General features: G+C 41.4%; 1 protein-coding gene across 3 annotated transcripts in view; it reads right to left on the bottom strand.

The window, feature by feature from the left end:
* Positions 1–18,175: 18,175 nt before the first annotated feature.
* lrmda (leucine rich melanocyte differentiation associated) overlaps positions 18,176–23,872 on the bottom strand; it is a 243,406-nt gene continuing 237,709 nt past the window's right edge. For all 3 annotated transcript variants that reach the window (XM_034101314.2, XM_034101313.2, XM_034101315.2), the window contains one exon: positions 18,176–22,772. In XM_034101314.2, the coding sequence (XP_033957205.1) occupies positions 22,665–22,772 (108 nt within the window). In that variant the 3' untranslated portion in view covers positions 18,176–22,664. The remainder of the gene's footprint in view (positions 22,773–23,872) is intronic.

Consider the following 23,872-nt stretch of genomic DNA (forward strand, 5'->3'; position numbering starts at 1 on the left):
CTTTTTGCTTACCGAGCCCTGCCCTCTTTAAACGTAAATCACTCGATAGAAAAAATAAAACGTACTAAAAACGATTACTTACTACATTACTGGCTGAAACATGTTCATAAAGGACCTCATGGCTCATTTAAAAAAGCTGATGTTTGTGAGGCCTATACGCCTCAGATCTGAGAACTTCCAGTTAAAACGGATAATGGTTATCAATTAATCAAAAAAAATTATATACTGTACAACCACATCAAAAAGCATGAGAAGGATCAGTGGTATGCATGTCACTTCTCCACTTTACGGTGTATATACAATAGCAGGTACTGTGCAATTGCAGGAGACCCAGTGCCTGACCTTGACTATCACCATGGGGACCCTGAGATAAATGTTTATTGTATTTTACCAATCCCCACCCTGCGGAGGGGTCGGTGACCCCACGGTCCAAGTCACACCGCCAATCCGCTTATCCTTTGAGGCTGGCATTAGTCTTGATTTACGTTAACTGACATGCTATTAGCTGCTCCATCACTTTCACCTGTCAGACTGTCAATCAACAGGGATCCACAGTGATGGGTAGGAATAGCATTGGAATCACATTGGCTCGTATATCTCCATGGAGACGATGACAGTGGATGAGCGAAGGACATCATATCAGGTATCTCTCTTTGCCGTCGTGTCAGGGATATGTGAATGTTTCGCCATAAAATCGCGATGCTTGGCAACCTAATGTGGATAACAGATCCAGTTATTCCAGGGGCAAATGTTATATTGAGAAAGTCATCTTTTGCATGTTGGAGCTTGAACATCTCCAATGGTCTGAACTGCCGTAAGCATGCCAATAAACAGACCCAAATATATTTAACCTTTATGTACTGCAGCAATTTTCCAACTGAAATAATCGGCTTCTAGATACACTGCTCTTAACACTGTCTCTGGTGTCAAGGGTACTGAGATATATCTCTGGAGAATCCTTCAAACATCATAAGCAGCACCAATTCTGAGGTGTTATGATGAGGCAGGGTGACTTCTCAGACACTGACCCACTCCTCTCTCAGAACTAGAAATCAGTAGACATCTCATGAGTCTCTGGGCCCTGCCCACTCCTCCTCCTCCTCCTCCTCCTCCTCCTCCTCCTCCTCCTCCTCCTCCTCAGCCGAAGTGTGCAATTTCACACTCCAACGTCAAACAGCCGGTCAGAAGGGGAATGTATGACCCACCCTGGCATTTGTCCTCATTTCTCTCTCAAATGTGCAAACACTATTACCCTTGGGTTATCTTAAGTGGTGTGTGGTGAAGATTCGCAGCATCTCCTCTCTTCTCCCTGCTAGACACACCATCAAAACACGACAAGCGGCGGGGACAGAGCGGGGGTAAAAGACAGAGCGAGGCAGAGGGGGAAAGCGATGGAAATGGAGCAGATGTTTGTCTGGCGTTTGATTTGTGGCCTGATAAGGGTGCTACACAGGCAGCTGGAATTGATGGCTTGTTAGTGAGGACGGGCCCCTCTGTGAGTTGTTTTCAAAATGATTGATTTACAATAAAGTGGCTCCGGGTGTGTGCATGCAGGCAGAACTGATGCAGATCGATCCCACTGAAATTGATTGATCAGCCATTTAACTTGGCAGTGTGTTTACCGAACAAAACCGAGCAGGACTCTCCTCTCAGCATCTCTCCCCCCATAAAACAAAGGAGAAATGCCACCTCTGGGCCTGTCTCATTGCTTTGACACTGACAGCAAAAACAAGCCATATCAGAATATGAACCATAAAAATGTAATCATACAGTGAGAAACACTGGCATGAACATTTACGATTGTGTACTTTATTCTGCTATCAACGTGTCCTTCTGCGACTTGGAGATACCATGCCTTTAAAAGTAATGACTAACGTGCTATATGCAAGGGGAGGAACACTGTTTGCCTTATCGCAGTGTCACATTGAGACTTTCAGGGGGACGCATAGAAATAACTAATAACAGTGGAATTCAGTAAACAAGCAGCTCGTTCTCTGCCATACTTAACACTGACACACCAACAACCTTTACTTGCTTTAGTACTGTTAAGATGACTATCATATATAATGTAGAATGGCCCTCAAGTGTTGAAGTGCCTCGTCTCTGGACAGTGTCTTCAGCAATTTTTCCAAACAGTGCATACAAGGGGTACATTTTACAAGGAGTTATATTCATGGATATAGCACAAGGACAATGTTTACCATGTGACCTCTGTGACTTTTCCTCACTTCCTGCCTGCCAAAACAAACCTCTCCACCACTCTGCTAAGGACTTACATCTCCTGTCCTCATCCTGTTATTTGGATAATTGCCAACAAGAGCAAGCTTGTCCATTCTCACGACAGCATGCAGAGGCCCCATCATGCTCCTTATTAACAATTTTACACACTTGGTCGCAGCGAGAGGGTGTCAGAATGCCAATAATATTTACCGTCTGCTGTGCGGGCTATTCAGGGGAGGCTGAGTGTTGCTGATTGCCCTGACAGAAGCTGACAGCACCCTGAACCTGAGATCCCTGCAAATCGACTCAGCAGAGTGTCTTCTTCGTCAGGCAGCAGGGTGTGCCTGTGGCCATGAACCAGGTGATGGAGCACAACACCGTCCATGAGTTAGAGCATGAACACAGACAAAGGCAATCTTTTTCTTTATCTTTAAACAGGTAGGCTACTGGCTGATGGAAGGTCATAATTCATATGAAAACAAATCTATGTCATATAGCCTCTAATATAAGGCCTCACATCAGATCAAGGAGGAGAGTGATACAAAATGTAATGCTTAGAAAAACATTATTTATATTTTTTTTTTATGTGTGTCTTTTTAATTTCCCTTTGAGAATAAACTATCCATTTTAGATGTCATTATGGGTCACTTAGTAAATCAATGAGCTACAACATTTAAAATAATTTTCCCAAAGAGCTTGGAGGCAGGTAAATGAAACGGCTGTCTTGGGATTATTGAGCTTTCTCAGTCTCAGTCAATCCATCAGTCTGTAATGATTTCCATAAAATTGATGTAAACAGATGTTGACACCAATTATAGCCTTTCCCTTTGACCCCTGACGATTTAGACTGGGGGTGTTATACCTCACATTCAAGCACAAGCACATACATGGAAAGTTCACGTAGCAAACATATCAATATGTGTGGCCACATGTGTGCATTAGAGACAGTGTGCTTGTGACAGAGAGAGAAATAAAGCGATCCGCAGAGTGAGCCCCTTCCCAATTCAGCCGTGATAATAGTTTCCATGACAATGAGGCATGCTCAGCGCATCAGTTGTGGCCCAGATAAACAGTGATCCTTTACGCAAACAAGAAGGTCATTACAGCAGCTTGTCAAATCAATGCCCAGTGTGTCCAAGTTGATTAAGACATCTCCCCTCAGCTCTGACACTCCGTCAATAGCAGTAGGCGCGTAATGCTGTGGTGGTTGGGGGGGGGACGTGTGTGGTGGAGGATGCGTGCGTCTATGTGTGTGTGTAAATAGCGGGAGTACACCACGCTCGTACACACATACACACACCTACACAAACACACGCACGGTACTCAGATGATTGGAGTGAAATACCCATCAGTCAGGGAGCCGAGGTGGACTAATGATTCCCTGTGCTGCCTATTAGAACTACATGACAACTCAATCCTGCTCTAGGAAAGAGAAATGGAGGAGAGGGAGATGGGATGGGAGGGGGGGTTGGGCAAGGAGGGGGAGGATAAAGACACAGAGGAAGAGAGGAAGAAAAGAAAAAGTGACCTTGTAGCAGCATCATTTGAGGCTGAATTAAATTGGCAAGAGCAGCTAATCTTTACCTGGGGGCGATTAACAGAATTAAAGGAGAACAACAAAGGCACAGAGGTTGGCGTTTCTCTCTTTTTCTGCCTGACACTGCCATTTGAAATTTGTTTTCTTCTGGAAAAGTTGGCTAATCTTCGTCTCAGCCCGTCACTGATGTTGGATTTTCTATCTGACACACAAACACTATCAAGCTGCCATTGTACCTGGCGCTTTAACACGGAATCAAAATTGTGTTATCATATCAGGCAGCTTGGGTTGCCATGTTGCAAATCATCTTTCTGATATTCCCAACCATGTTTACTATTTGTTCAAAGCCAGATCATTTTCCTCTGCAATCTTCAGATGCAATTAATGCTTCAAAAAACTTTTGTCAAACAATGGGATTCTATTAGTAGGAAGTGTATTGCTTCAAGTATAGCTCTCTCTTCTCACAGGCTAATCAATATGTTTGGAGAGACAGACAAGGTTAGGCCTATCAGCCTGTCTGAGAGAGAAAAAGAAAACATTGCTAATACCCAAATGCGAAGGTTCACGGCTGGATTTTACCCACACATTGAGAGGAAGAAGCATAACAACCTTTGGCTCAGGGACATCCAAACTAACTCTAGTGAGAAACTCAATATGTTGTGCTGTTGGCATTGAATCAACATATGCATATTTTAAATGGTGAATGATTTGTATAGTTTGTTGTGAGAACTCTACTTTCAAACAACTTCCAGCACAATTCTGGTTTAGATCAGATCTTTCAGTTTTACTCCTTTTACTGTTGATGTTGTTCGTGAAGTCTTAACCAAGCTAGATCCTAAAAAGCCGGCTGGCCCGGACAACGTAGAACCTTTCTTTTTAAAGATGGCTGCAGATGTTATTGCTCCACCTCTTACTACACTTTTTAACCTCTCTCTCAGCATGAACAAAATCCCAAAAGTATGGAAGTCAGCATATGTCCTGCCACTACTAAAAGGAGGGGAGGCCACCTTATTAAACTATTATAGACCCATCTCTAAATTGTCAGTTCTGGCTAAGGTTCTTGAACGCCTAGTGAGTGAACAAGTAAAGGAGTTTTTATGTACAAATGACATCCTGTCTAAACATCAGTCAGGCTCCAGAAAGCGACATAGCACCATCACTGCCACAATGAAAGTGGTGAATGATATTACGAGTATTTTAGATAATAAGCAGAGTTGTGCAGCTCTATTTGTTGACCTATCCAAAGCTTTTGATACCGTCAATTATCGCATTTTGAAGCAGAGGCTGGTCAGTATTGGCATATCCAGCCATGCAGTGGGGTGGTTTGTGAACTACCTCTCTGATAGGTCCCAATGTGTTCACTTTGATGGGCTGAGTGGTTAAACATCACCAATGGTGTACCACAAGGTTCAGTTTTAGGTCCGCTATTATTCTCGATCTATATTAATAGTTGAGGTGAAAATGTCGAAGGAGCAACCTTACATTTTTATGCGGACGATACCGTTATGTACTGTGCAGGTCCCTCGATTAACGAGGCTGTTGTTAAATTACAGGCTGTTTTTAACATTATTCAGGCTCAGCTCTCTGAGCTTATGCTTCTTTTAAATGTGGATAAACCAAGGTAATGCTCTTTTCTAAAGCTAAAGCTAAAAATACACCGGAGACTGCTTTGGATATTGTAACTACACAAGGAATACAACTTGAAGTGGTTACCTGTTACAAATACCTTGGTATCTGGCTTGATGATTGTATCACTTTTACATTTCATGTAAATAACCTGCTTAAAGCTGAGGGTTAGGCTAGGTTTCTTTTACAGAAATAAGTCCTGTTTCTCGCTTGAGGCCAGGAAAAGGCTAGTCACTGACCTTTTTACTTGTGCTGGACTATGGGGATTTGTTATATATGAATGCAACTGCCAATTACCTGAGCAAGTTAGATGCTGCGTATCACAGTGCAATGAGATTTTTGACAAATTGTAAAGCACTTACGCACCACTGTACCCTGTATACCAAGGCGGTTATGCCATCACTTACTGTACGGAGGCTCAGTCACTGGTACTTTTTCATTTACAAAGCCATGTTGGATAAACTACCATCTTATATCTGCTCCCCGATCTCTCGGCGAATTTAAAGTACTTATTGCCTGAGATCGCATGCTATGGTTTTATTAAATGTGCCAAGTGCTAGGACTGTCTTAGGGAAGAAAGCTTTTAGATGTGCAGCTCCACTAACATGGAACAGTCTGCAAAAATAATGGAAAATTACCAAGCTAGTACCACTACATGTTTTTAAAGCTCGGTTGGATGCTACAAAATCAGATGCTGTTGGTACCTGTACATGTGGTTAAATATGTAAATTGTAATCCCTGTACATTTTGCTGTATGATGTCCTTTTGTTGTTATGTTGTTAATGTTTTTATGTCTTCTTGTGGAACCTACTGCTGCAGGTCTCCCTTGAAAAAGAGATCATTGATCTCAATGGGATTTTACCTGGATAAATAAAGGTTTTGAATTGAATTGAATTGAGATCCAAAGTCAAATAACTCATGCCAAGCAATTTTGTACAGACATTATCATGGTGGAAATACACCATGTATATCATGAAGTTTGAATAATATTTTGCTTTATGACCACAAATACCTTCACAACTAATATCGTTCTAATTGGACTTAAGTTGTTTCTTTGTGTTGGTGCTAGTCACCAAATGTTAAACTATGACGCTGAACAATGTAAATATTATAGATGCTAAACTTCAGCATACTGTATAAGCTATTGTGTACATGTCTTTTTAGCATGTTGTTGCAAGCACTTAGAAAGCTGCTACCAGTTAATCCTGTTTGTAATCCTGATTTTCATTTTTTAATTCTTGAAACTGTATTTAACAAATCTATAAATATAATGCAATATTGATTTTGCGCCTTTCTTTGGAAGCTTCAAATAATGTCAAGCTATGGCACTAGACTTTGATTTTTACAATTTGTATTAGGTTTTGAAACAAGCTTTTTCCCAATGATATTTATGTGCATTACATACATTTCACACATTGCAAATAGCCCAGTTGCTACACTACAGAAGACAAATGAAAGCCAATAAGCTTCCTTTAAATGCATGCATTGCACAGAGAAGGAAAACATAATTAAAACATGAGCTCCCTACCACTGACCGCCAATATTGCTCCCATAAAAGCAAGATTGGCTGCAGTAAATAGCTGCTCACCTTCAGAGTATTCATGATCTAAGGATTTCATTTGTGCTAAGCCATACCCCGGGGAGGTGGGCATGATCTCCATGTCCTTAAAAATGGCCCCAGAACAAATCTCCCTCACCTTTTCCTCACAATTAGTCAGAGCTGTGATTCAAAAATGGACTGCCTCGGTATGTCACTGTCATCGTCCAAGGCCAAGTCGAGCAGTTTGAGTGACTGCCCTCCGGAGGACCCCCCCCCCCCAGATAGGATTTAAGAGCCTCAGGAAATACCACCGAGTCTCATACGCAACAAAACACACTCCTCCTCGGGTCAAACCGCTGTGGGGCCCATAAAGTGTGTATTCATATGAAATGCATGTACATTGTTTACAGTTCAAAGACATTCATGAGAGATATTTGTTTCAAAGTGTAATATCCTGCATGCTTTAGTCTTCCCATGGTGATCTAGAACGGCAGTCACATACTGCAGCAACCAGCTACACGAGAGAGTGTGATATCATCGATAGGTATACATCACTTAGCTAAATGTACAGTACACGGTTTGTTCAAGTATTCTCTTGTGCCTCAATGGAGTCATACAGGATTGCCCAGAAAATCACCCGACTCTCTAGAGGGCTTTTTCAGATTCTTGTTCATGTCCACACACACACACACACACACACACACACACACACACACACACACACACACACACACACACACACACACACACACACACACACACACACACACACACACACACACACACACACACACACACACACACACACACACACACACACACACACACACACACACACACACACACACACACACACACACACACACACACACACACACACACACACACACACACACACACACACACACACACACACACACACACACACACACACACACACCTTCACCCTCAGGACCTGGTAGAAAATAATAAGTAAATGCCAATATTTCCGGGAATTTTCTTTCAAATGTTTGATTGTTCAAGTCAAGCGTGTAAAATCAGTGGCTGATGATTTGTGTCATGTTAAGTATTAGCCTTAGGGTGCGAACATTAAAATGCCAAGATTGCATGTCCTTTGCCATACCATTCTGTTTAATTACTGTATGTATGTTGTCTGCCAACACAAATATAGCTGTTGTTTTAGTGATGTAGCTGAAGCAAAAAATGGTCTCTTTTAATATTCATCTTGTAACATGCAACCATTTGAAAGTATTGTATTTCACAAGTTTCTTATGTGTAAATGTGTTATTGTTAAAAGAACATTTTGGAACAAAGAGTCAACATTTCACTCAAAAATTGCATCAAACAATGTTTCACTTCAAAACAGAAACAAAACAAAAACATGTTGCATTGTTGTTGTACAATATTTAGCACTGACACTGACAATAATTAATATTCATGAGACTGCGACTTTTCAGCCCCTCAGGATGGTTAAATTAATTATGCTAACAGGGTCATTTAACGGCTTTATTCAAAGCAAGCAATTCTCATGCAATAAATGACACAATAATTACGCACACAATCTAACAAGAGGACAGTGACAAGTGGAGGAGTGACACATTCATCTCCATAAAGTACAAAGAATACATTTACACACACGCACAGACACAACAACAAAAAAGAAGTAAAATCCATACAGGCAAGATGAAAGAATAACAAAACCCAGCTAACGATTTTACATCCGCTGCAGCTTCTCTCTCTGAGTAGTAAATATGATTTGTTACCACGTGTTATTATTTAGCGTTATTCATCTTCTCTGTCAGCGCACACAGAGGGGTAATAGAAATGCCAGCAAGGTGGCTGATTTACTTAGTAAAATGTTCATCTCAAGGCTTGCGCGGCATGATTGGAGTCTGTAAGAGTAACGGGAAATCATGCATTATGTAGGCAAATCTGACACGACCTTGAGATTTCTCAGCTCAGGCCATATATTACCATCAGAGCGACCTTCCCATCTCGAAGATACATCTGATGTGTTTAAGGCTGTTTTACAATGCATTAGGAGAGCTTTACATGTGCTGAGCTCACTTTATTTGCTCATACATTTCACAGGAAGAGTTTAGTGTCAGGCTGATGGGGGACCATTCACAGTGACTGAGTCACTTGTCGAGACAAATGGCCCCATGGATACAGGCCGAGGCGGCGGATAATAAGCATTTCAAAGCAAATTCCCACTTTTCCCTTTTTATTTCCCTTCAATATACAACACATTTACTATTCAGTGAGCCCTTTTTGATTCCTGCTCATAGCCCATTCTGTTGCGATTGATTGACCTGCATCTTGAAGACAGAGATTGGATATCATTTTTCCCACCGAGTGATGGGGCGTCAGGATCAATATTCCCACTGTTGGTTAAGCTTTTGCAACCTTTAGAATATCAGCTTCAATTGATCTCTCTCACATAATTGTCTGTATTTTCAAATCACGTGCTGTCTTCTTTCTTTTGCACATGCCAATGTCATTTAGAAAGCCTCAAGGTCCTGTTATATGAGCCGTAGAAATACCCGAGGTAAAGGGCACAAAACACGGATTCATTAGCATGTTACATTTATTGTCCATGTCTCCCTCCGTCTACTTTTCACCCCTGTGCAATAAACATGTGGCGAGAGTAAGGCCATTTGGTATTTCCATATAAAAAGCCCCATAATTATAGGGGGGGATGAAGACGGTTGTTCCCCTTATCAGAGGAAATGATAAGGGAGTAGCAGGCCCTGTGAAAGAACAGAGTCCATTTTGATATAATTGGCAGTGGAATTATTTATGACATTAATTGCCACATTATCGACTGGCTGTCAGCTCCTGTGTCAGTCTGTCCATCTTTCTTAGCAGAAAGAGCCAACTCAGCCTAGTGCCCACTGACAAGCTAATTACTACAGCACAACCCTGAATGACAAATGTTACTCATCTAAGACCGGGCCCGGAAATAAGGGCCCCCCCTTCGGCTTCTCTGGATCAAGTGAGACAGCAGTGTGCTGCCAAATGACTTCAGGTGCAGGAGGGAAAGAGTTTGTATGTCAGACGGGGGGGCAGGGTGTGAGGGGAAAAGAGCTTTCTAAAGCCATGGGGACAGTTAAATCTAAATCTCACCCCATCCTGTTTTCTGTTCTGCTATCAATGGCCAGTTGTCACTCATGAAGACAAGTCCCTTTTTTCTCCTTGTAAATTTGCATTAGCTCATGCCAATCCGTCATCAGGCTATGGGATGATATGTAGTGACAGGGTGATTGGTCCTCAGTCCCTTTGACAGTGAGTCACCCACTACTGTGCCTTTTGGGGAGGTGAATGAGCTGTGCCACCAATGCAATATAGAGCTCAGAGATTATACAGTACCTAGATACATTTTAACATACCAAAAATCTGGAAAATATTGTCTTGCATTGTAATTAAAACAATACAATATGCACTATATACAAACAATTCCACGTTTCATACTGTATGCATTGCATTGTGGTATAACCGTGTCCATTATCCCTCCTGTTGTGTTCCGGTCTAATCTGACCGATTTACTACTTTCATCACTCATTACTTTTGTGTTTTACATTTGATTGCATCGAGGCTCGATGATATCTTCCACAGTAGACATTTGAACATATGAAAGTGCTGATCACCACATTCATTGAATTTTGGGTGGTTTAGTCAACTTTGTAACACCCATGGTGTTCCCGGTCAAACCAATTTGATGCGTTTCCCGCTCTTATGCAGTGGCGTTTTCTCCCGGAGGCCAAGGGAAGCCAGGCTTCCCCTGTTTTTTCGGATTGTAGTTATAATTTAAATAAATAAATAAAAACACTTTGTTTTGTTTCGATAATTCTCCTTTGCTGTGTGTTGCTGCCGGCCCGTCTCTCCCCCATTCTCATTGAGTATTTTACAAAGAGTGAAACAAACAGCGCCCCTCTAGATGTTATGGTGAAACAGTAGATTGCACTCACTGTTGCAAGAGGAGGCCAGCCGAATCTGGGGTTGCGTTCCAATAGTCCATTTAGCTTAGGAACCTTCCTAACGGAGTGAAATGACCCGGAAGTACGTCACTGGCAGCCATGATAAGTGCCGTTCCAATTCTCCAAATGAAAGGAAAGGAGGTTTCAAACTTCCTTTATAACCTCCTTTAGCTTAGGAACCACTGGACCTCCCTTACCGAAAGGAGAGGAGAAAATGCTGTCCCACAATGCATTGCAGCCGCAGCATTTGCCATTGTCACTGTCACTGTCATTTGCCGTTGTCACTGTCACTACCTGCCCGATCAGTACTGCGCATGTGCGAGATGGTCCGCCATATTGGACAGCTCCGGACGGCAACCCAAGATGGACACTTGACACAGTGGCTTTTAGCAAAGCTCAAAAACTCGAGAGAGATGAGTTATTGTTATTACAACGTGACTTCACTATTATTTAACAACTCTTTTTATTGAGTTCTTTTATTTGGGGTTAAGTACATTGTCACAAGTAAATGTAACTTCTGTTAGACAGCCATATGCCATACATTTTTGCACACATTCACAGTAAATATGTATTCAGTATGATAGCTGTCTAACAGAAGTTAAATCCCTTTCTCACCTATTCTGACAATGTACTTAACCCCAAATAAAAGAACCCAATAAAAAGAGTTGTTAAATAATAGTGAAGTCACGTTGTAATAACAATAACTCATCTCTCTCTCGTTTTATTTTTGAGCTTTGCCAAAAGCCACTGTGTCAATATTGTCCTACTTGGGTTGCCGTCCGGAATTGTCCAATATGGAGGACCATCTCGCACATGCGCACTGCAGATCGGGCAGAGCTGCAGATCGGGGCTGAAGTCGAATAGTCCATTTAGCTTAAGAACCTTCCTAAAGGAGTGAAATGACCCGGAAGTCCCTCAGTGGCAGCCATGATAAGTGCCGTTCGAATTCTCTAGAATGATGAGAATGATAGGAAAGGAGGTTTCAAACTTCCTTTATAACCTCCTTTAGCTTAGGAACCACTGGACCTCCCTAACCGACAGGAGAAGCGAAAATGCTGCCCTACAATGCCTTGCAGCAGCAGCATTTGCCGTCACTCAACAGTTGGCCGTTCACGGAAACAACCGATTATGACCGAGAAATGATATCATGAAAGTTACGGTGCTTATTAAGCATTTTAAAACATAGGTGGTAAGTTGCCAAAGTGCTTTGTTTTGAACGTTCTATTTACGTATTATAATCAAAAAGAGAAATATGAACGTTAGTTTTTACTGAAATTATCAAATAAAGTCAACATTTCAGTCTTTACTGAGCTGTGTGGGGTTTGTTCAACTTTTAAAAGATGTTTGAATGGTGATATACACAGTGATAGATGTTAAGGACTAACGTTTATAATAAATACATTTGTATTGATTTTAAGATCTTTAGTTCATACAATCATACGTATTGGGATCATTTGTATTAATGTGGACCGGAGGGAGAGGGTGACGAGCATACGTTTCACTTTCCTTTTTTATTTCAATTCCAACTTTGGTCATGAAGAATATGTTTCTCTGTTGTCCACGTTCATAAAGCAAAGCAACAGCATCAGAGCACGGTGCAGAGTCTCTAGATGAGTTTACAGTAGTCCCTCATTCTTATTAAACATCCATGTTGTCGTCCGCTGTATAGAAAACTGTGGTTTCCATAGTTTCCCCACAGCAGCAGACGCACACAATGACGTCCGCTGGCGCATCATAAACACGTCGGATAGTGAAAGTGCATTCGGATTCTCTAAAGTACCGCAGTCTCTTCTCCTAAATCCTTTTGAATTCTCCTATCCACTATCCCTTAACCCCGTGACGTTTCACTCAGAGGTCAAGGAATAGACGATAGGGTTAGAACTTAGGAGCTGATCTTTGGACTATTCGACTGCAGCCCGGGTAGTGACAGCCGTCACTCAACAGTCGGCCGTTCACGGAAACAACCGATTATGACCGAGAAATGATATCATGAAAGCTACGGTGCTTATTAAGGGCGTACACATAACGTATCATAAACAAGTTGGATAGTGAAAGTGCAGTCGGATTCTCTAAAGTACCGCAGTCTCTTCTCCTGAATCCTTTTGAATTCTCCTATCCACTATCCCTTAACCCCGTGACGTTTCACTCAGAGGTCAAGGAATAGGAGATAGGGTTAGAATTTAGGAGCTGATTTTTGGATTATCGGAACGCAACCTCGGATTCTCTAAAGTACCGCAGTCTCTTCTCCTAAATCCTTTTGAATTCTCCTATCCACTATCCCTTAACCCCGTGACGTTTCACTCAGAGGTCAAGGATAGGAGATAGGGTTATAATTTAGGAGCTGATTTTTGGATTATCGGAATGCAACCCTAAATCCTTTTGAATTCTCCTATCCACTATCCCTTAACCCCGTGACGTTTCACTCAGAGGTCAAGGAATAGGAGATAGGGTTAGAATTTAGGAGCTGATTTTTGGATTATCGGAACGCAACCTGGCTTCCCTTGGTGAAAAAAAATGGAGGGATTGACCAATCAGATGAGGCTCACGTGATGCCCCTGCCAACCTGTGATTGGTCAGGGCCAGCGCCATATCTATATCTATCTATATGGCGCTGGTCAGGGCCATGCCAAGGGAAGCTAGAGGCGGCTGGCTTCCCTTGCCTCACAATTCAATCAAATCGCATCAATTTAGTGTTGCAGTGACGCGTCCTAAAATCCGGAAGTAAGCTGCTCTCGGTTTCCCTCGACAAAAAAGCAATAGGATTTCTCCATAGGATTTAGGAAAATAGCTCGAAATAAGGTCAGTGGAAAACGAACCTGTTAGATAAATGCAAGTTTTGTTCAGTCGGATAATATCCACATGTCTACCCTACATTTATAATTTTCGAATCATAAATCTAATCGATAGAAGATAGATAGCGTCACTGCATCACTCTCACCGCCGTTAGAAAGTAGCAAGCAACTGAAGCAAGTGCAATTATGGAGGGTGGAGATTTGGAGTATTTCATCAAAAATAATTGTACTAAACTTCCGCTACAGCAGCAACAACAAATACAATCTGATGACAGGCCAATGCCCAAACTGGAGCTGTGTACAGCGAGGAAAAAAGGAGCGAATCGGACGTAAAACGTTAAAGGTCTCCTGATTTAGTTTGTGAATGAATGCTTATTAGAGTTTCGGCTGGAGAGTGCGTGCGGACCTGTCGGTTAGATAACAGGCGTGTGTAAGTCCTGCATCTGATACAAATGTGTGTAAAATGATACCGGGTGCTGTAATCACTCATCTGGTTACGTTATTACATTGACCACCACACCCCCGACCCAAAAGAAAGGACGTATTATTGGCTTCCCCTAATTTTTTCCCCACGCCACGCTACTGCTCTTATGTGCTCTTTTTTGATGCCTTATAAAAAAAGTTAGTTCTGAACTAAGTTCCGAACAAACTTTTTTGATCCCTTATAAAAAAAGTTAGTTCTGAAATAAGTTCCGAACAAACCTTTCCTATAAGGGTCTTACATTTGATAAAGACTAAAATAATTGACCAAATACAACATTTATTAACAAATAATCTTCAACATTGCATCAACACTTTATGGATCACAAACACTTACCAAAAATATACAGATAATTTATATTTCTAAATCACAGAACGCTCAACAATATTCAATTGTAATGTCTTTTTTGCAGGATATAATCTACAGTATTAACTCAGTTAACCTTCCTGTTTAGCAATCATGTTACCTGCTGGTAAAACATTACATTACATGTTACTTGTTAGACGCTTTTATCCAAAGCGACGTACATACTCAATACTGTGGACAATCCCCACAGGAGCAATTTGGGGTGAAGTGTCTTGCCCACGACATGCTGACTGCAGTGGGGTTTGAAACTGAGACCCCCTGAGCCGAACACCTACGCACAACCCACTGCGCCACACACCTCCTAAAACGACTGAATCTCAACTGTAAACAATGTCAAAGATGAGTGCATACCAGTGTCACTGCTGCTTAAAAGCACATCCAACATCACTTCTCACAAATGTGAATGCACTGGATACTCCAAACATTATTTTATATTTAGGATTAAACCAAACTTTAATATAGACTTTTAGAAAATGCAAGTTTCAAATATTTAGTTTTTGGTGTTATGTTTTCAATGCCACATAATAAAAATACATTAAAGGTATTTGAAATTCAATACAGATATTATACACAGGCATCCAGCAGTTGCTCACTCAAGTATGGATATACACAGGAAATATACGGTATGCCTGCCTTTCGAGTGCACACATGTGGCAGAGCAGCCTGCAGCTACTATAGAATGTCACTGATCTGCTCTGATAAAGTGGCGTGCCATTTGTTCAGCCAGGAAGTTCCCAAGGAGCAGCAGCAGCGACAGAGGTAGGGGTCATGGAGGGCATCGCCTACAGGTAGAAAGCCGCGGCTCACACCTTAATTAATCTACTGTCCGTGATGCCAGGCCTCGTGTTCATTCCCTTACAAGAACAAAGGCGCACGTCAAGCATATGTCAACCTACTCTGGCACTCTCCGCCCATCCCATAATGCAGTTTGTGTTGGTATGGCAGCTTAGGATACGTCCCTGACGAGGATAGGAAGTGACACACACCAAACTTGGTGTCCCCCCCAGCCAGCTCCGGTGGCTCGGGGCCTGTCAATTCGAGCTCTGTCAGTGGCACTGGCTCAATGGCAGTGCCTGTGACACATGTCACAAAGTTTTAAATGTCTGCTCTTTTCAGCAGGATGGCTGGGCGCGCGCCGCAGCCAGGGGAAGGATGACATTTTGTGTCGTGAGGGGGGGGGACGGGACTTGTTGTGGCTCCCCTCTTCCTACCTCCTCCGGCTGTCAGCCCCAGTTTCCTCTGAGCATGTCAAAACACAGACAAATAAATCTTGTCATTTTGAAACGCTGGCACTAGTGACCAGGCTCCTGAATGGCATGTCAGCTGGAATATGGTCACACAAAAGTGGCGTATAAGCTTAGGCCAGCGAGCATGTATACTCTTACAAGCACAACATTGTTAAACTATAAATAAGAAATAAACAGAGACAAATTGCATTAGGCCATCTCTGACCTTTCCTTTGTGTCTGTGGATGATTGACACACAGGATTGAAGTTCAACATGGTTTTGTTCAAATCCCATAAACAGCAAGTCCCTTCCCTCAAATTCATCACAATGGTTTGTTCAGCTACTTCACCTCTAAGTATATAATCAGTCCATTCGGCTAGACCTGAGAAGTCAGTCTGGGATATATTTGTAGTCTTTTTTATGGTTGTAATGATGAATAAACACAGGACTATAACAATTCTGATTGACTCTTTTGGCAGGAACATATTATTAATGTGATGCACATGAATTTGTGAAAACAACTTTTTCACATGCCTCCCTAATAGAGGAATGTTTAACAACATCATCATTGCTAGTGGGAATGCCTTATGCTGAAAAGCTGATGCTGAATTACTATTCTGAAATGTAATGTGTAAGAAGAAAGTGAAGAATTTAGATTGAAATGACACATGAACACTGGGGGCTTGAATGTGTGATAAGAGAAGAAAAGAAAGTAAAAAAGCTTGAAAAAGCAGCAGAATATTTGAACTGCAAACTATTGAACTAACTTGATGATGAATGATCTGTCGCCATGGCAACAGTATTTGATGACACCCAATAATACGCTTATATGTTTTGATGGCTGCATCGTTACCAAACCTGTGAAGTTTTGGGCCGTTTGGAGCATTTTCACTGAAGTTATGAGAAAACCGTGTTTCATAGCGAGCATTGTGTTGCCATGGCAACAGCATTTGAAGAAATTTCAAAACTGTCACGTAGATGTCTTCACGGCTGGACTGCTAGCACACGTGAAGTTTGAGCACTTTTTGACCATTTTCATAGGAGTTATAGCAATATCGTGTTTTCCGGCAAGGGATGCGTTTCTATGGAAACAACCTATGGTGAGATCTCAGATTTGGCGTAGAGCTGTTGAGGGCCGGACCATTAACCATTATCTGAAGTCTGGTGCTGTTTTAGACCATTTGCATAGGTATCACAACAACATCATGTTTTATGCCGGGGGATGCGTTTCCATGGCAACATCCTATGGTGAGATCTCAGATTTGGCATTGAGCTGTTGAGGCATGGACCGGTGATATACAAGCGAAGTTTGGGGAACGATCGGACCGTGTCCATTGGAGTTACATCGACATCTTGCTTTATGGCGAGGGATGCGTTTAAATTGAAACGGCATATGATGACACCCCATAATTGACGTAGAGCTGTGTTAACCATTATCTGAAGTCTGCTGCTCTGAGCATGTCAGTTGGAGTTATGACATCATCGTGTTCCATGACACAGGTGTTTATATTTGAGCTAAAGACGTGTCCAGAGATCAAAGGTTTCCATGGTGATGTGCAGTAATCAGTGAGAGGAGAGCATTTTCATTGTTCTGATTGAGAGAAAAACCTCTTACATGTGAAAGGTTTGTTGAAGAAGCGTAACAGATATCGGTGACATTTCAAAGCGTGAAGCATCTCAAGGAACTTGAGCATCTGAAGTGTACTTTTTGTGTACTTTCGGGTTAATAATGTGGCATTTTTGGCAGATTAACCAGAGGCAAAATGTAATCTGTCCTCCACTCTAGCTGTGACATCACACACTCTAAAATCTGAAGAAGGCCTCTTTGCCAAAGTCTGAATAATGTTTAATATCTCTAAAAGTATGAATCAGTTGTGTTACACGAATAATGTCAGAAAGATGTGTAACATTTTAAAGTTGGAATGATTTCTGAGTGAAATTATGAAAGAGCAGTTGGCAGTTGAAGTTGAATGAAGATTGTTCAAGTCTGAAGAGTTTCTCCATTGACTTCCATGTTAAAAATGGGATGAATTATGGGATGTATCTCTGGGATTATGACATTTATGAATGAGAAAAGTAATAGCAATCGATTCCCGACCGAGCTGAACGTTTTTGATGTTCGAACGGAGTTTCTGCGATGTGGAATGTGGGAGAAGAAGAGGTGCAAAATAACCCGGTCGAATAATAAAGAATTTTGTGCGTTGAAGAACAGATAGTGTGGGAATGCTGATACAGCATTAAAAAATAATCAATTTTCAAACCCTCATACATCTTGTGCAGTGTAAAGTCTTATTTATCCAATTGTATGCTCCTTTTTAGTATACTGTAGTATAAGGTTTAAGAGAAAATGTACCTGTTTACCAATGAGACTTGGGTCAAGCTTATAATAGCGAATTGACAACAGACACCTTAGTTGAACCCTTTTAATCACTTGAAGACATCCAGCAAAGGCAATCTCATATCAGATAATCCAAATCACATTATACATGTGCAAGTTTCAGAATGGAAGGTTGCCTGTAGAACGGTAACTAGATGGTAACATATCATAGCAGTTACCTCAGGTTGTTGCACATTAAACATTATAATAAACACATGAACAGTACACCGTAAACCATAGTGATCATACAATAATTCTAAAATATATATATATATATATTTAAAATAGTGCATTTGGACACTACAATTGTAGAGAAAATATGACAGTGGTTACAATTTTCTGAAGAGTAAGCCTTTTGCTTTGTTAGTGAAGGGACCATTTCAGTATGAAGTAGTTATGGCACAGAGTCGGGAACAATTAAAACAAGGAGAAAATGACACCATGCCTGGAATGCATACTAGGGGTCCTTCTCAGGTCGATTAAATGGAATCCTTGCGTCCCTAACTTGCGTCGTTTCCCTGCGTTTAGTCCCTCCCACCAGAGAAGCAAGGAAACCACGAGAAGCAGGGAAATTAGTTTTAAGAGCAATGGGACGTCCTTTCTTCCGGAGTGTCACGTGAAGCGACGTCCGTTTGTGATGAAGCCGCACAGCTGTTCGTCTGACAGCAGCCATCTCTGTCCCCGTTATTTTCACAAACACCCCCGCCTCTGTTAGTACACATTTACAGACAGACACATTTGTGTCATCTGTTGTAGACCCAAATACATTAAATAAAACAAGAACTCATTCTCACAAAAGATAAACGCCATTCTTAAAATCAGTGGCGAGCCATGACTTTTATACCTAGGCCCTCTGACCCCCCTTCCCTCGAAAAAAAAGAAGAGTTATTACGTCACAGAGTATACTTCAGCGGAATATCAAAACAGCGGCCCGGGGTGCAAAACGCATCAATGACAGCGACCCTCTACCACACAAAACAACACCATTTATATAAACACCTATCATGAAAGGGCACCCACAGCCAAGTAACAATTACAAATGAATTAAGTCGGCACGACAGCCCACATTGAAAATGACTTAGGCCTACCTTTGATGATCAAATCACTTAAACACAAAGTCCATCCTCCTGTCCTTTTGGATGAAGTACTTCATGGCGGGGTCATGCAGCTGATGCTTTGCCACTCCAGTTTATCATTGTAACTCAATCTTGAAAATGACTCTGTTAATAATTTTGCAAACGATGTCATCACTATCACTGAAGTGAGCCATCATGAATGAACTTATGCTTCTATTGATCATAAATCTATCGATTAGATTTATGATTCAAAGTAGTAGTAGAACCTTTATTTATCCAGGAAAATCAATTAAGAACAAATTCTTATTTACAATGATGACCTGACAGGAGGCAAAGGCTTCCTGAGGGGATGGGGTTTGGGAGGAAAAATAAATAAAAAGACAGACTCCGGGCACTACAGAACCCAGGAGACAACACAAACACATAAAGCAAAGATGGCATAGCAGTTAAACATATAAAAACTCTAAAACAATATTGCTGTGGTTCAATCAGTCATTAAAATCAGCATCAGGCAAAGCAGCTACATGTGTGTACCAGGGTGTCAATAATAGTGACATTGAAGGTGCGAGGGGAGACAAAGGTTTTAATTTTCAACGTTTTTTGAATCACATTCCAGCTATCTGCTGCTGCAAATTGAAAGGCGGAGCGGCCAAAGGATGTATGGGCTTTGGGGATCTTTAACAGGATGCTTGTAGCTGACCGGGTGTTGTGCGTCGGGGGTGTGCGGAGTTGCAGTAATTGTGTGAGGTAGAAGGGGGTGAGGCCTAGGAGTGTTTTGTAAACAAACATCAGCCAGTGGATGTTGCGTCTGGTCTCAAGAGAGGGCCAGTTAACCAGAGAGTACAGGTCACAGTGGTGTGTCCTGTAGGGGGCATTGGTGGCGAAGCGGATGGCGGAGTGATACAGAACGTCTAAATGATCGAGAGCTCCTTTACACGCCGAGCGGTAGATGGTATCATCGTAGTCGAACAGAGGAAGGACAGTCATCTGGACCAGAGAGAGTTTAGCAGATGAAGTGAATGAGGAGCGATTCCTATATAGAAAGCTGAGTCTAGCTTTAACCTTGGTCTGAATTTTGACTGAATACACAACAAACAATGAAGAAAGAGTTTTATCTGGGCTGCTTCGCTGCCAGCTGCTTCCCCCGGGATCTGAAAGTGGCGTATAGCCTGTACTTCAACATCAACGAAAGTGCTCGATATATGCTATATTGATCCAATAAACTAACACAAACTAACTGTATCACTATAACATGATGATGATGATGATGATGATGATAAAGAATGCATCTAACGTTCCGCTGTTCATTATAATAAAAAAACAGAGCATTAAACAAACCATCATGCTCTTACTTTGAAATCATGCGGAAATGTCGTCATCAGAAGGCCATCACGTGGTTTCCGAAAATAACCGAGTGACACGAGTAGATTTTAGAAAAGACCGGCGGAAAATATGTCTCAAAATTCCGTATGTGTAAAAAGACGATGCACAAGCAGAAATGTGAGATCCACGAGCAGAGATTTGAGATCCGCAAGCGCATTTTTGGTCGACAAATACAAAATGGATTCACAAATGCCTGATCGAAAGTTGTAAATGTTAAAGAGATACAGATCTTTTTTTTATTTGTGAAAATATTTAGCGTATTTGCAGATCCGTTTTACATTTGCAAATTTATTTGTGAGTTTGCAAATCTTTTAAATGCATTTGTGGATGGTGTTTTACATTTACAAATCACATATTTACACACAAATTATTTTTATGTTCCAACAAATAATTATGAGACATATCTATGCCCATATGGCGCAGACAACTCAACTTCCGGTGATACAGAGGAGCGAGGAAATGAAAATAATCGACCTGAGAAGGACCCTAGATTACAACTCTGTTCTTCTTTGAAGCTGGTATTGGAATGTTTATACATTAAAAGCTGCATTGAATACCTATTTACACATGTACTTTAACATACAGTACACACCTGCAACAGAAACTGACCATAATTTGGCTCATATTCTCTAAGAGAAACAGATCAAATTCATTCAAACAAAAGAGGGAAAAGCATTCTTCAGTCTGACACAAACTTAACAAGATACTGTAGACTGAGCTTGCCTTAAAGTGGACCTATCATGCTATATTTGAAACATATATTGCAGGGCCATACCTATATAAAACATGTATGTGAAGTTTTTTTTTCAAAATACCAAACAGTTCACCCATTGTAGCCATGCCTCATACTGCTCAAACCCCTCTTTTGCAGCCCTGTTAGAGAAACGCAGATTTTGGGTCCTTGGCTTGAACAAAATAAATAAGAGGAGGCGGAGCTAAAGCCTGATCAGAATTCTACCGGAGATAAAGTTAAATTCGGTTGTGATAAAACGCCATCCTGTTTAAACCACGTCAAGGATTATTTCTGAAATAGTATGGAGCTCAAATGCTTTTTCTCTTGCAGGTTTATCACAAGGTGAGTTCCTTTTTTTATTTCCTGCTTTTTAAACACATGTGCTCTACAGCACAGGTTAGCTCTGAGTGTTAGCGAGGCTTGCTAATGTAAACAAAGATGTCCAAAACACGACAGGCATTGTTTCTGATAGCAACTTTCTGTGGGTCCGCCGACGTCACCACGGATGGACACGTCAGTTCGGATGGAAATCTGTATCCACTCGTTGTATACCCGTTTTTAAAAGATTTGGGTACGGAGGAAAAGAGAGAGGGTTTTATTTTCTGACAATGCGTGAGTTCCCCGACGCACCGGGAACACATATTTATGTATAAAATACATCACAAAGTGCATTTTGCATGATAGGTCCCCTTTAAGTTTGGACTAAAACACTTAGAAAAGTTTAACACGGCTTTATAAACATGTTTATGCCTTAAATGTTTTAAACAGCAGTTATGTGTGTGTGTGTGTGTGTGTGTGTGTGTGTGTGTGTGTGTGTGAGAAATGGAGACAGAGGGGGAGAGAGAAAGAGAGCACAAGAGAGATGAGTCCATGTCAAGCCCCAGGTGTGTGACCGTCACCCCTTTCACCCTTGATTAGTGGCATAGTGGACGGGTGATCCATCATGGCTGTCAAAGAAAAGGATGCAATTGTTTGGGTGTGTTTGTCACTGAAAAGAATAGAGAAGAAAGAAAGAGATATGCTGTCTTTGCGTGCTTGTGTGCTTGTGTGTGTGTCTGTAGTTGTGCGGATGCTGATGCTTAGAGGCAATCATGTCAGTGGGAGTGTCATCTCTGACTCTGAGCTGGAAGCAGGAAAGCAGAATCAGACCCAGCTCAGCAGAGAGGGCCGTAACTATAGGGCTGGAATGCAAACTTAAAAAACTAAAACTAAAACCTTCCACTTGAATAACAAAATATTATTTGTGAACTTTAAATCTTTTTTTCCAGTGGGAGATCAGGTAACTCAAATATCACCAGTCTTTAATAAATAGGAGATTCACATCTCTTGTCACTCTTTTTTCTTCAGCGGCTGTCCATCAGAGTTGGTCGTTTCGGATGAATCTGTTGCCTTCTGAGTGCTTGCCGTAGTAGACGTAGCGACACTTGGCGAATATCCCTAAAAACAGAGGGAGACAGTCAATTGAGCTTTTAGCGTGTAAAACAACTGAGAAATTGACAAAATAAATACATTTGAATGAATTAACCTCCTTTTCTATCAGGATTAGCACTGTAACTCTTGGTATATTTTAGAAACAAACTTAAAAAACAACAACTAGACATTACCAGTCCCTAGTTTCTTGCCATATTCACATATATAATAGCAGTGTATAATTTATAGATGAACAGCAATGTTCCCGAACCTGTAGGGCGAGACCTCTCAAGGGATCTATAAACAATGTACCAATATAGAGACATTTAAAAACAACATTTTAGGATGTATTACCTGCATTGAATTCGTTGGACCTTAAGGACAAACACGATGAATTTCAGTAAAACACGTCCAAAGCAAACAAAGACATGTTTTTTTTAACACTGTACAACAAATCCAAAGGGTCTAGCTTCAAATGGCAGGCATGAACTGTAGGCTGGGAGGTACTGCTGGGAAATAAGAGCATCTTGTTCTAAAGAGAGACCAGTGTGGCCTCGGGGCAGGGACTGACAGTAACAAGCTCCCAGCCACCCACACACACCCACACAGACACACGCTGACCCATCACAGCAACAATTATTCAATAATTAGCAGGCATGGTATTGACATTTATTTATTAGACCTATAAAATATGCTTGATAATAAAGATACATTTTGGAGTTCAGAACTTTCTTCAGTGCACCAATTATGCAATATATTTGATGGTGCCGGAGCAACTGAGATGGATGTATCTCATAGTAAAAGTTGAGCAAATGTTTGCTCATGTACATACATTAGTTACAATTCTTAAAAAGAAGCAACATGCCCGCTATATTTATCCCAGAGCAGGGATTCAAGATGGCCGTCCGTGTTTTCTTTTCGTAATGAGAGGTGTTGCTGTCCAGAGAGGGGGCTGCCCTGCGCTCTGTGGCTGCTCTGCGCGGATGTCACAGCCCTGCCACTTGATGAATGTGGCCGGGCTGCAGCTAGGTGTCACCTCTCACCAAATGAGGCAAGGACAAGTGGCATTAGTGCTGCCAATGATCCTCTGACAGCAGAACAGATACAGCTTTCGCCAGGCTTTTTAA

This window comes from Pseudochaenichthys georgianus, chromosome 15 (assembly GCF_902827115.2).
Source record: "Pseudochaenichthys georgianus chromosome 15, fPseGeo1.2, whole genome shotgun sequence".
NCBI lineage: Eukaryota > Metazoa > Chordata > Actinopteri > Perciformes > Channichthyidae > Pseudochaenichthys > Pseudochaenichthys georgianus.